Genomic DNA, 14452 nt, shown 5'->3' on the forward strand with positions numbered 1-14452 from the left:
TGATTTGTAATTATTTATGCTTTGCGATGTTCGTCTCTGAGACAGGCTGCGACTGGCTGCTCAGGATAATCTATAGACGTCAGTATGAGTGTTGCTCTGAATGCCCTCAACAGTCCAGAAAAGTAAGTGAAATAGTCATCATGGGACTTCACAGTTTCATTGCGTTACTCCCACAACATTGTTAGACTGTGGAAAAAACAGTTTATGATCTTTTTTATTCCTCCCCTGGTGCCTACCTTTGGTACGTGGACCTTACACCTACATTTCAATTCAGCTGCTAAGCACTTTCATCAAAGTTTCTGGTGCATTATACTAATAATGCTTTTAAGGGCTCAACTGGCTTCAAGCTCTGATGGAAGTTGGCATAAAGTCTAATGGCATCATTCTACACTGCACCGATTCCTCTGGGGCTCCAAAAGTCTCTCATATTTTCAAACAAAACGTGAGGAGCTACTCTTTTGTGACCTGTGAACAGATAGATAGGGGCATATCCCTTTAAGACGCAATATTGCTGAGATGTCCAGATATTATTCATGATGCCCCTTTATGTACTACATATTATTTATTATTCACATTTCATTGGCTTGGATCAACTGAACCTATAAACCCTACGTTATGATTATTGTCATTTTCTGTTATGATTATTGTCATTTTCCATTATGAATTGCAATGTTTCTCACGGTAAAAAAAAAAAAGAATGTAATTTCTTCCTCAATAGGTAGATGTGTGTTTACACATGGGCCAGTATGAAGTGTGTGTGTCTGTGGAGGTGGGCACAGGGCTCTGCTGTCGTGTTCCTTCACACACTGGCCTTATCCTGGACAGGTGAGCAATTCACGGATCATCGTCTGTTACACATGTATGACATGTTGACGTCGTTACGTTTGAATCTATTCAAATGAGGATGTTGTTATGACGATTGTTGCCTCACAGAAAGAAGGTCACCAGTTCAGATCCCAGGGTCTATCTATGTGGAGGTTTTATGTTCTCTCTGTGGGTTTATTCCAGGTACTCTGGTTTCCTGCCACAGTCCAAACACATGCACAGGTTAGCTGGACACACTCTAAATTGACCGTAGGTGGGAGTGTGAAACAAGGGAAGAGATTTGTTTTATGTCTAGACGGATGGAAGCAATGGCAACATTGTGCTTGTCAAGTGAGATGAAGGGTGACTGAAAACACATCCCAAAGTACCCAAAAAGGTAACACTTTATAATAAGTACACACTATTAGCATTAGTTAAGCATTAATAAATATTGAATTAGTCATTTATTATCTCTGAAAACTCATTGGTATGTCGTTTATAAACACAGTTCTAAATGTTTTACTCATCCCATCAGCTGAAGAACAAATAGGTGCTGTACTCCACCTCCAACAAAGGCGCTCTTTGATCAACTTACAAGCGACATGAGTAAAACATTTATAACTGTGTTTATAAACTACATACTAATGAGTATTCATGCGTTATAAATGATGCATTCAATGTTTATTAATGCTTAAATAATGCTAATAGTGTGTGCTTATTATAAAGTGTTAACCCACAAGGTAAGTCAGAGTTGATTAATGCGTCTGTCCCTGTGCTGTTGCTGTACACACACTAATGCTCAGGTCTGATAGTATTGCTTGACAGAGCCTGTTTTCAGATGAGGGACACAGGATACAAATAATCTTATATTGTTTCTGATCATGAAGGTGAGACAAATGCAGAATAATAACATTAAAAAAAAGTTACACGCTGCAGCTTTTAACTAAAGTATTTCATCTAAAGTCTCTGCCTTTGCAGGAAAAACATACTTTGGATAGTTGCTGATATCCTTTTAAATAAGTAATCTAAAAAAAGATGAATCATTCATTTATAGATATACAGTACTTGCCTTCACCAAAAAGCCGTAACACTAACCACAGATATATTCACCACACCATTGCAATGAAAAAATGGTCACAAACGTTCTCAAAAACATTTATTACATTTGATTGCCTGTATAAAGCCACATGCTTGTTTTAACTGTGCACTGTAAATGTAAAGTTACAGTCATAGAGAAAACAGTTTGTACAGTCAGGGTAAATAGGAGTTTAAATTATTCATTTTGTCATCATTTGGCGTAAGCAGTCCCAACGTTGTGTCCCCACAGGTGCGATTGAGTCGGCCCCAAAAATCGATGGATGGAACCGCGCAGCGATGACACTGCAGGAGAACATGACACACCGCTTTAACTGTCAGTCAGACGGCTGGGATCCCCACGCTCCGCCGTTGCTGACCTGGTACCTGAATGGTGAACAGCAGGGAGGGCCGTCGCCCAACCGTGGGCGCCTGCTGATGACATCCAAGGAGGATTCTCCGGGCATGAGACCGGGAGTCAAGCAGAATAGCACTTTCTCTCTGCACGCCAGAAAATGGGACAAGGAGCTCGTGTGTGTGGCATCAAATCCTCGGACAGGAGAGAGCTACAACGCCACAGTCACACTCAATGTCCAGTGTGAGTCTGTGTAAAATGTCTCAGGGTTAAAACACAGCTGTTTTTCTCTTCATACAATGACTGTCCTGCTGTCTCCTCAGTTCAACCAGAGATCCTCAGAGTGAACGCCCACTATAGTGAAACCTCAGGCCCTGGCCTCTCCCTGGTCCTCTTTGCCTTGGTACGATCCAACCCGCCTGCCACCATCACCTTCGTGGACCAGTCTGGCCAACTGGTCGCCAACACCTCCGACTTCCTCATCTTGGACTCGCGAAGCTACCCCTGGCTGACCAATCACACCCTGAGGGTGACGCTCAGTAGCCTGTCAGGAAATATATCGATGAACGCCAGCAACAGTGTGGGAACGGTGCAGAACAACCTCACACTAGCAGGTAAAAGGCAAAGTGAAAGTGAAAAGCTGACTCTTTATGGTGAACTGGAGTGCACAGATTTGAAAGAGGTTGAATGAATCATTTAACACTCTCCCTTTGTTTCTCCAGAGTTCCTGCAGTCTCGTGTGGAGGTGCCCATGCTGGGCATAGTGACTGGAGGAGCCATGGCCTTCATGGCCCTCCTCATCCTCAGTCTTATTGTTCTTTGCCTCATGCAAAAAAATCAAAAAAGCAAGTCTATTGGTGAGACTATACAATTTTACAGTATATATAGTTACTCAACAGGATAATAACATCTTCTTTCCTGTTGCAGATGAGCCAGTAGAGATTCTCATGACCAAGAAGAGGTAAACAAAGTAATCAGATTTCTGTGATTGGACAGTCAAGTGCAACATTAACAAGGAAATCTAGTCAAGAAGAAAGAAAGCTAGTTTTACTGTTTGTCAGAAGGTGATCATTCTGAAAAGATGAGATTTCTTATGTCCTTAGATTCATTTTGTGGCCTGTAACGTTTTGTCTTTCTTCCATTAAGAAAGTGAAATCAGTTGTGGTCTTATTTAAGTGGAGAAAACTGAGTGATATAAGATAAGAACATATTATTTATCTGTGGGATAATGGTCAAGTGTATAACATTTAGAGTTCTAGGGATTACTTGGGATTACTAGAATAGGGGTAGAATTTTTTAAAAATTGTGCTTTCCCCTTTGTTGAGAAATATCTTCATTTTTTTTTTTGACCTTAATCACCACCTTTTAATGACTAACCCTAACTCTGTCCTAACCACAATAAAAACCTCAGCCCTAAACTTCACTAGTTCCTCAGAAAATAGATTCTACCACATCATTAGGACCAAGTTTTGGACTCTATGAGGATTACTGGTCCAACAAGGTCAGTGTTTATGCCAGAAAAGGTCTCCAAATAGAATAATACACTATACAGAATACACACCCTAGCCCCTCACCCTAACCTTAACCATCAAAACTAAGTGCCAAACCCTAACCTAAACCAAATTCTAACCCTAAACCTAAAACCAGGTCTTTAAAAAAAAAGCACTTTAAAGGTATATGATGGTCCCCACAAAGCCACATATTGAAGAACTCACACTCACAAGAAATAATCTCTAATAATAAATGAGAAGAATAATAGATTTCTTTTATTCCCACAACCATCTTCCTTTCACTGACAGTGCATTTCCCACACCTATCCCACATTCATCAGCACATTAGTGATCTGGAAGGAAAACACTGATGAAAGCATTCTTGTGCCCTTATAAATACTTAATGTTCACCCAGGAGACGCGCAACACATCTGAGCCAAGTTTGATATCTGTCCTCCATGTTTCCTGCACAGTGACTCGGCCAATCTGAAGGCAGAGAAAGCTGATAAGATCCACATCCCGAGAGAGAACATGTCTCTTCCGTCCAACATGCAGCTCAATGACCTCAGTACTTTGAGAAAAGGTAAGAGTTGCACACAAAAGGATGCTTTGCATTGATGTGAATGTCAGCGCAGATATTTCTTATTGGTTTAATATGCCCTCAGTTTGAGTCATAGTTGCAGTACCTATTATTCAAAATAACAATTCCTGCGGAACGCAATATGTTGTAGGATCTGGATCCCAGACTCTCAGTTGACTTCATACATAGTTTCTTTGTAATTTCTGTTTTTAACGAAGGTGTTACATACACGATTCCTCAAGTGTTACATATAATATGCATTACCAAGGTTTGGGAATGTTCTACATTCAGAATGTTTGATGCTTTGAGTTGAGACCGGGCTCTGAAACTCAAATGACCTGGTGGGTCCACTGAGTCTGGTCAGAAGTGGGGTGAAAGGTTTTTTGGGAAAAAAACAACAACTGTTCAGTCAAGATGGGTGATATGATCTTAAAATTACGTCAAAGATGTATGCAAAATGTATGTTTCCATCCAAAAAACATACATAAATATCTCATGACGCGCTGCAGGTTTGACACCTCTGAGTGAGGAGGTGCCTTCTTTTCCTAAAGCAAGGACAAGATCTGATCTTAAAGGGGACATATTATGCAAAATCAACTTTTTAATCATTTAAACCCTTATATTTGGGACTCTGGAGGCCCTATCAGTCGGCAAAGTGTGAAAAAAGATGACTCACTCATGTTTTTGTGGTCCTCCTCGGTCTAAGTACAGGAGATAAAACGCGCAATGTTGACTTCCGCCCTCATTGGGACGTCACAATGTTCTTAATTCATGGAATTGTTGTCTCGTGGAGCTCCGCTTTGTCCGTAAAACATGTGAGAGTGCTGGTGAGGGCAACGGTATCCAAAAACCGGAAGTCCGCAAAGTCATCATGAACAACGCTATACTGAGAAACACAGAGAGAGTCATGTGGAGCCGATTGGGCTGATCAGCATTGTGTGAACCTGTCGGACAGTGGTTTGAACATTTCAAAATGATGCACTACAGCTTTTAAGGGACATTCTCAGTTGTCACTATAAAGTATACCGAAACATTCACATGGAAAATTACAAACAAAACAAAACTATTAATACGTAATTGTTTATTTCCTCAAAAATCCTGTAAAAAGAAATTATATCTAAATGTAACTTACTGTGATAGTTCTCAGAAGGATGGTACCAGCAATCGGCTTTTTCAAAATAGACACAATTAAGCATTAAATGAGAGATTTTAGGCATGTTTTTGTTTGTGACTGATGCATCTGAAGGTGACTTGAACAGCAAACAACACATGGCACTCCTTTAAGATTTTGTGAAAATGCTGCTGTCTCTATGGAGGTGAATGGAAATCATCGGCAGAAATAAATAAACAAATATAAATAGTTTTCCCCCTAAAAGCATTCCCTTCATTGTTGTTGTTAAAACTTCATACACTTGCATTCTCCTCCATTTTTCCTGCGTCCCTCCTTGTAGCCCGAGAAGCTTCGCTGCACAACAGTTTGGGAGCGAGGAAGGAAGAGGATGAGGAAGATCTCTCTTTAGCCTACGCCGCCAGAGGTCAGGGAAATCCACTTTGATACAGCTGAAACAGTTTAAAAAATAACCTTTTTTTATAACCTCTTTGAATTCTTTCCCCTGATGATTCTCAGGTTTTGCCAGATATCCGATGGTGGGCTATATCTATAAGGTGAACAGCACAAGCAGTGAGGAGATCTGGCTCTGACTTACCTCAACCCTGACACACTCATGCATGCATAACTACTTCCAACAATGCATCTGTCAAAGAGGGTAAACTGCCAGTCAGTCATTCAGCCAATCATCTGTCACCTCTGAGCTGCACCGGCGGGACGTGAGCAGTGTTTGTGGGCCACATGCAGTATCAACACACTGGTTCTCTGACTGGTCTGAATGTCCAATTTGAAGTGCACAAAACAAAACTGTCGATGCTTTTGTCTCCCTGAAAGCAGCGTGTTGTGTCTCTATACATAAAAGTACTCATATAATGCAATGTTCTGCTTCGTTTTCCACCTGTAACCACATGCTCGTCGCGCCGTCGTCCATCTTCGCATCATTGGAATGCATTAAATGTCCTCCGCTTACACCAGAATGTCCAAAAAAAAAAAATCTATATTGTTTGGTGAGATTTTACATTCTGACAACTAAAGCCTCAGTAAGGTGGCACGTGATTATGAAGTATGTATTTCTATATGGACATGTCAAGTACTGTATATTTGTATGAACATGTACACGTGTACAAAAGGGGATGTCAAATAAAGATGACATTGACATTGGATGAAGGCTGGACTTGTAATTGTAGTATAATTGCCACTCACTAGGGGGCACTGTAAGGTGATTTATGAAATGGAAATGGAAGAGGATTTTCATTGTGTGTGTGTATAGCAGTTCAGTAGCAGGTGTAGGAAGTGTGGTGTATTTGTGTGTGTGGGTAAATGTGTGCACTTGTTACCTCTGGAAGTCCTTTTCTGGCATAAATGCCGATCTTGTCAGGACCAGTAATCCTCATGGCGACCAAAACCTGGTTCTAATGAGGTAGAACCTCTTTTCTGAGGACCTGGTTGAGTTTGGGGCTAAGATTTAAAGGTGAGGTTCGGGGTTCAGCTTATTTAAGATATCCAAATAAAGGGAAGAACCGCTGCACAAATCTCTCTCTGTCTCCCCGTGTGTGTGTGTGTTTCTACATATGTGAGCGCCAGGTGTTCACTCTAGGTCACATGTCGTTGTGGCTTGTCTTCATACAGGAAACAGAATTGCGGTGTTGTTGTGTTCTCCTTCTTCTTCATCTGTGCTTGGCTGTGAATGTAGAGTGTCACCGACAGTGGGACAAACATTCACAACAGGCAGAGAATTAAAGTGTTTATCTGAACACTCACACACATGGTTGTTGTACCAGATGGAGCGACTCCGTGGGCCTCGCGAAGAAACCAGACAGTCAGACGGTGTTCACCGACTGACTCATTTCAACATTATCAAAACTAGAAAGGAAAAAAATATCCACACCAAATTGTGCAAAGTCAAAAAATGTTAACGTGACAATCGATGCATTATTACTATCTTTTTCCACCCTGAAAAAAAAACCTTTTCACATTTTTGTGGAAAACAAACAAAGCAGTAACAAAGAAGGAGATCCCCTGTTGTCAGGGAATGAAACTGAAGGGCAGTGGTCGGTCGCAGGAACTAAAGCACAAAATAACAATGAAAAATGACTGGGATTGGAGTGAACAGTGCGTTTCGCCCGAGGCTTCCTCAGGTTCGCTCAGCTCAATCAATATATAACGGATCAATCACAATGTCGGCACCATTTTTGACACCACCCAGGGATTGGGGGTCGGTGTCACATCTCCCTAACCCAATTTACGTGTGAGAGAGAAACAAAGAAGTGCAAAAACGACCTTGTTGGCCGAGGTAACTATTCGCTTTTTCTTCCTTTCTTCTTTTTGTGCCTTTTGAAAAGATGAAAACAAAGTATACTATACTTATACACACCATGTACTATATGAAGTGGTTGAAGAGAGGATTGGTTAATAACTCACTCTAAATGTTGTTGTTTCATGAAGTCACTTGGGTTTAGTTTCAACACATGACATGCACATGCACATGTTTCTTAACTCGATCAAAGCTTATACTTTCATGTATATTTGTGATTGCATCACTGATGCCGTTGCAGTGCAATGTGTAATTTACTTTTTACTTTGCATATAGTAGCTTTAAAAGTGTTTTCACAGTTTATAATGATGCATCATATTTTCTGTTCTGTTCAATTCAATTCAATTAAAGCAAAAGAGAAGTTAGTAACTTAGTGTTGCACATACGGTGTCATCTGATGGAAGTCTCAGAGACACTGCATCCTCGGCCAATCACAATCGCGTACCCCTCACCACACACACACACAAACACACACACACACACACACACACACACACACACACACACACACACACACACGGTGTGAGACACTGAGACACGTTGGAAGAGACTGGATGAGACAGAGCTGCTCTTTTCTCTGAGGTTTACATTTTCATAACTTCGCATCTTATTGTGTTATTGTGTCATTTATCTTCTGCTCTCTGTAACAGTCCCTTAAAATGGTTGACTGGGACAAGAAAATGGTGCTCTTCCTGTCTTCTGTTCTATTCTCTCTTTTTTATTCACAGTGATCTGGTCTGTCGTCAGCACAACTCAGCGCACAATGAAATGCCAGTTAGTTTTGCCTTTGCTACTGCTTTGGACACTGTCAGGTAGGCCTCTGTCATCCTTTTCAGTTTTTTATTTATTTATTTATCTATTTTTTGTAATTATTAAAAAAAATCTAAATAAGGACACATATCTGTCTTTACAACGTCAATCTGAGGTTGTTTTTGTTTTTTTTCCTGTAAGAGAAAGAACACCTTTGATGATTTAAATGTAAAAGTTTACCTCCCGCAGCATTCATTCTGTAACGGACATACAGTAAGAAAACTGCTTTGAAGGATAAATGCTGGTGTATAATTATGATTTCACAAATGAGAGCATGCATGTAGGGATATTTCATCAGTGAGAACACAGGTTGCTGGCTTTGTGTCTTTATTTATGTGTTTTCCTTCTGCTCAGGTTTAAAGGCAAACGGTAAAATAACAGTGACGACTATACCAGATGGGATTCGGCTGAAATGTGTAAACGAAGCATTTTTTGAAAAGGACGACAATAGCACGCAGTCTCTGGAGTTGGCTTACGAAGACAGAAATTCAAGAAACTACACATGTTACTTGAAAGACGAAGAGCACTCCACGATCTATGTGATGTTTCGAAGTAAGTTCTGCGGCAGGGACTGCAAGGTTTTACATCATAATTCTACCAGTTATACTTATACAGTACATTATTAATTGTGTGTGTGTGTGTGTGTGTGCGTGCAGCCTGTGACAATTGCATTGAGTTGGACACATCTTCACTAGCTGGCTTAGCAATTGGAAATGTGGTGGCTACGATTGTGATGGGAGTGGCGGTCTATCTCATCGCGTCCCACAGTGGTCCAGTTAAGGCTCACAAGACAAGTACAGTATCTATCTTCATTTATATATGTCATATTTGCTTGCTTGTATTATGAAATCATGATTATATTTCTCAGCTGGTGATAAAAAAAAAATTTCTGCGCGTATTTTAATGAAAAGAGAATGAAAAAGCACTACACGAATCCCCCCCAAAAAAACTGATGTGGATTAAAGTGGTGGGTGATCGATCTTAGATCAGATTTGGTGAGATTTAGTGAGACACACAGGGGGAGAGACACACACCGGATACAGGAGAAGAGAGACACACAGGGAGAAAGAGACACACACAAAGATAACGACAAACAGGGAGAGAGAGACACACGCAGAGGACACAGGAGGAGAGAGACACACAGGACACAGGGAGAGAGAGACACACAGGTAGAGACAAAACACATACACACACACACAGAGGGAGCGATAGAGAGAGAGACACACACACAGGGAGGAAGACACAGACACAGACACAGGGAGAGGGAGAGAGACACAGAGTGTTGTGTCTTGCTGTGACACTATGATGTTGTTTCAAACTAGTTTGACATCCACAAAAGTTTATAAAGACATGATTGACTCATCACCTGTCTCACCTGCTGTGGAGAAGACGTGCGTCCACACTGGCGCTGACAGGTCTGCACACAAGAACATGTCCTAGCGCCCTCTATGGGTGGGCCACCCCTGAATTATTTCTGTAAGACAAGACGAATAAGGCCTAAGAACTGACACTATTAGAACACTGACTTCACACTGTTGACAAAAAGCTTAATGTTTAATAATGCACAAATTGTAACTTTTTTTTGAAGTCATTTGTGGCCTTGAGGGTCAAAACATGGCAATATTTCAGAATAATGGAAATAGAAACACTCTTTTTTTCTTCTCTCGACAATATCAAAGCTGACATCCTGTGAGTGTCCTTTGTTAAACTTTGCCCTAATGGTTTCCCTCCTCTTTTCCAACCAACTCTGCGAAAAAATTCCCGTAAAGACACTGCAGTGACACGAAGACAATGGAGACAGGAAATAACATTGAACTGTTGCCAGCATCTTGATCATGGGCTTTGTCCCATCACACTCTTGATATGCCTCACCTTTTGCGTCACATAATATAATTTCATTGTAATGTTATATCATTGTGTTTTGTATTTGGTTTGGATGTTGTTTGTGTTTTTACCGTCAGGGCCACCACGACTTCCCGTGCTTTCACAGAAAGTATAATCTGCTGACATTAGATTGATTTAGTTCAAATAATTTAAAATGAACTTCTAACATGTGAACGGAATGTAATTTTTTTTTTTAAGAATAAAAGAAGCATGAATACTGAGATTAAAGTCAAAATAAATTCTCAGAATTCAGACTTCAATCTCAGAATTCTGACTTTTTCTTTATTCTTTTATCTGAGAATTCTGACTTTAATCTTAAAATTCTCGGTGTTCTGACTTTAATCTTACAGACTTTATTTTTTAATCTCAGAATTTTACTTTTTCTTTAATCTCAGAATGCTGACTTTACTCTTAAGATTCTACTTTTTATTTAATCTCAGAATTCAGACTTTTTCTTAAATCTCAGAATTCAGACTTTTTTTCAGAATTCATGTTGGGTTTCTTTCTTTTTTTTCTGCTTATCGAGTTCATGGGATTGTATAGTAAGTAATGAAAAAATGTATTAAAACCCAGCAATCTTACTTTTAATAAAGAATTCAGTTAGTTCTGTATGTTGTATTTTATTACAGATTAGGAATGAATGTGCATATATCTTGCGATTGTGTACATTTATTGATCACTTTCAAAGCTTTCATTTTCATTAATGTCTTGGGAATATATTTATCCTCAGGTTCTGATCGACAGCATAATATTGTCCCCAATGAAAGGAACAGCAGAGCCCCCAATGAACATTACCAGGTAAGATTAAATGTGAAGGCCTCTCAACTGTAGTATATGCCATATTGAATCTTTGTTTGTTTAAAAAAACATATAATACTAACCATACATTTAATCCCTCAGCGCCTGCGATTCAAGGCAGGTGGTCAGAAAGACGAGTATGATGTCATTAACAACAGAAGATAGACGGGTGGGGACTCGCCTCCTGATTCAACCCCATGCTCATGTTGTGCGACTGCTGAAAACACTCTGTACTGTATATTCTCTTCTTCTTCACTGCAGCTCAAACATCAGTAGGTGTTTGTTCCTGTGGTCAGCACGCCTGTAGATGTGTCACTTGGTTGACGAGCGTCGCTCTGCCTTGAAGTCATTTGCTGTTTTAACATAGTATTACTTAGACTTACCACTCGCATGTTGAGTGACCTGATTCCATGTATTGCGTTTGCTTTTATTAAAAACCTTTTTTTCCCCTCACACACCAATTCTGGATTTTCCTTTCCTCCTTCCAGTCTGTAACTAGGGCTGCTACAACAGCTAATTCAGGAAGTGGCTTCAAAGTAATGTTAATATAAATAATGATTTTTTATTTCTCCGCTGACCCAAAAAATTACTGTGTTTGCAAAATGTAAACTTGAAATCAGCCAACTATTACCCAAAGCTGGTACCAGAAGTTGCTGCAGTATAAGCAGGATCGCTGGAGTCATAGTTTTATCCACATGGTGTTAAACAAACGCTTCTAAAACACCAAACAAGGCATTTTCAAAAGATAAATGAATCAAATTATAATTGTATACATGTGTTATACAATAATCCCTTTGTGCTATCTGATAAATTCCAGCGGTTTCTGAAAGCTAAGAAGTTGCACGTCAACGCCAACATGTAGTTAGTTAGTACGGTAATTTCGTTCATGCTGTTGAATCAGGCCTGTTTTTGGACATTGAGACAAAAAGTCAAACAAATGTTATTTCTGATAGTTTTCTCACTGTTCAAATTTCAATGTATAATACAATGTTTTTTGTTTTTTTCTAAATAAAACGTTTTGCTTTTCTTAATTAAAAATTGTTAATGCACTATTTTAACATGCAGTAAACTGTAAATAACTGTAAGATATTGAAAGTTATTCTTGGAAAACTGGGCAAAAGCACCTACCCCTTGGTTGAAATAAGCAAGAAAGGCTTTGGTGTTAAAGGGTTAAAGGTGCATTATGTAATAAATCTAAAGCAACTGGCCATAAAATCCTCCTAATATGTCACAGAGACTCAGGAATAATGTTCATATAACAAACTGAACTCACCAACAACAACAGTACAGACAAAATATTTGCATTAAAAAAAATATTTTGCAGACCGCAAATCATGTTTATGTTTTGAAATCATGTTTTTGGCATGTGGCACCACCTACCGCCGTCTACCAATCATTGCAGTCAGTAGAGTCTCAGCTGCCAAGCAACCACAGGTTGCCAGTTACGTCAGAAAACGAAACCTAAAAGACCTCGGTATTTTGAATTTGAATGTAGTAACTGTTTTTGGCCACATTCTTACATATGGCACCTTTAAGCAAATTTAGCCCAAAGAGTGTCTCCAGTGATCCATCTGTGAGTGTCAGGCTCTTGGAATGACTCGTATGAAAAGAAGAAAAACTCAAATTTAAAAAGCTGGACATGTTTGATGTCTTTCACACGTGTCAAACTCCATTGTTTTTAGCGACTTAACGGAATTGTCTTTCACCATCTCTACCACCATGTCTACTGTGACTTTAAACATAAACGTTGTTTGGGGTGCAGACAATTGACGTGAGTCAAAGGTTAAAGAACATGAAGTATTCATCACCTCTAGAACATATTAAATCTGCATTTTTACTGCAGCGAGTCAGCATTCAACTTCTGAGGTCTTGGGTTTGCCCCCCTCTGGCTTCACTAGTCTATATGTCGATGTGTCCTTGGGCAACACTTAACCCTAGATTTTCCCCTGATGGCTTTGCTGGCAGCGTGTGGATGAGTTTTAGAGATGACTGATGACTGAATGATGAAAAACGATATAGATCCTATGATATAGAATAGTGTGTGAATGGCCAAACTGTAGTGTAATGCAGCTTTGAGTGGTCATCAAGACTAGAAAAGCACTATATATAAATATAGACCATTATTAATTTTACTCAAAACATTTGTAATATTTAACTCCATATGTAAGAATGTGGCAAAAACGGTTACTCAAATTCACAATACCGAGGTCTTTTTAGGTTTCGTTTTCTCCGCCATTGTAGCTCAGACGTAACTTGCAACCCGTGGTTGCTCGGCAGCTGAGACTCTACTGACTGCAATGATTGGTATATGGTGGTAGGTGGCGCCACATGCTAAACCATAATTTCAAAACATAAACATGATTTTCAGTCCGCAAAAGATTAATTTTTTTAATTGTTTGAGTTGAGTATGTTGTATTAATATTATTCATGAGTCTCTGTGACATATTAGCAGGATTTTACGGCCAGTTGCTTTAGATTTATTACATAATGCACCTTTAAAACAATCCATATTATTATATTATGGCCCTGTGATGGACTGGCGAGCTGTCCAGGGTATAACGTCGCCTTTCGCCCTATGTCAGCTGAGATTGGCACAGCTCCCCCCGCTTCATGTGGAGGATAAAGCCATAGAAGATATATGACTGAACGGATGTATATATACATTTTCTTATGTACATAGGTTCTTCAGTTTAGATAAAGTCGCACAAAATGTCATTGTACCTGTGTATAATGATAATAAAGCTCATTCTATTCTATTATCTTCAGTGTCATTAGTATCCGCCCCCTAATGATGAGCTGCCACACGACGTTAGAGAATCTTGACTACTTTTTCCACCACCTTGCACCATGCATATCTCGGTGTCAGGCTCTGTCAAAATGCCGTGATATATATGGTTGAAAATTACACAATATGGTTAAAGACGAGAGACTGTTTTTAAAGTTTAAAATAGCATCAAAGAAGAGGAGGCGGCAGACGAGAGAGGAAGAGATGAAAGGCCCAAGCTGACTTTAGAGGAAGCCTCCCCGAATGTAAAAGAACTTTGCACAGACTCCTTTCTTCACAGTGCTGCCGTTGCACAAACCAAGCAAAAGAAGAGAGAACGACCCTGATCAACACACACACACACGCGCGCACACACACGCACACTCATGGATGCGTATCCTCGCACACGGTTGTTCGCTCACATGACTACACACACTTGTCAGGCAGATGTAGGTCTGTGTGTGGGAGCAG

The 14452-nt window shown here is 39.8% G+C and overlaps 2 protein-coding genes across 2 annotated transcripts; both read left to right on the forward strand.

Moving 5' to 3' along the window:
- Nucleotides 1-746: 746 nt before the first annotated feature.
- Nucleotides 747-6153, forward strand: tmem25 (transmembrane protein 25; the record flags this gene model as incomplete). The annotated part of the gene is made up of 8 exons (XM_083886060.1): nucleotides 747-825; nucleotides 2132-2476; nucleotides 2557-2847; nucleotides 2956-3090; nucleotides 3161-3194; nucleotides 4197-4306; nucleotides 5755-5838; nucleotides 5931-6153. 8 exons carry the CDS (start codon nucleotides 747-749, stop codon nucleotides 6002-6004), a joined length of 1152 nt encoding a protein of 383 aa, XP_083742186.1. The 3' UTR covers nucleotides 6005-6153.
- Nucleotides 6154-8458: 2305 nt separating this feature from the next.
- Nucleotides 8459-11382, forward strand: LOC310925021 (T-cell surface glycoprotein CD3 delta chain; the record flags this gene model as incomplete). Its single annotated transcript, XM_083886887.1, has 5 exons — nucleotides 8459-8537; nucleotides 8890-9087; nucleotides 9192-9329; nucleotides 11150-11217; nucleotides 11320-11382. The coding sequence occupies exons 1-5, from the start codon at nucleotides 8489-8491 to the stop codon at nucleotides 11380-11382; spliced, it is 516 nt and encodes a 171-aa protein (XP_083743013.1). The 5' UTR covers nucleotides 8459-8488.
- Between the last annotated feature and the right edge of the window lie 3070 nt (nucleotides 11383-14452).

This window comes from Microchirus variegatus, assembly GCF_963457635.1.
Source record: "Microchirus variegatus genome assembly, chromosome: 3".
Classification (NCBI taxonomy): domain Eukaryota; kingdom Metazoa; phylum Chordata; class Actinopteri; order Pleuronectiformes; family Soleidae; genus Microchirus; species Microchirus variegatus.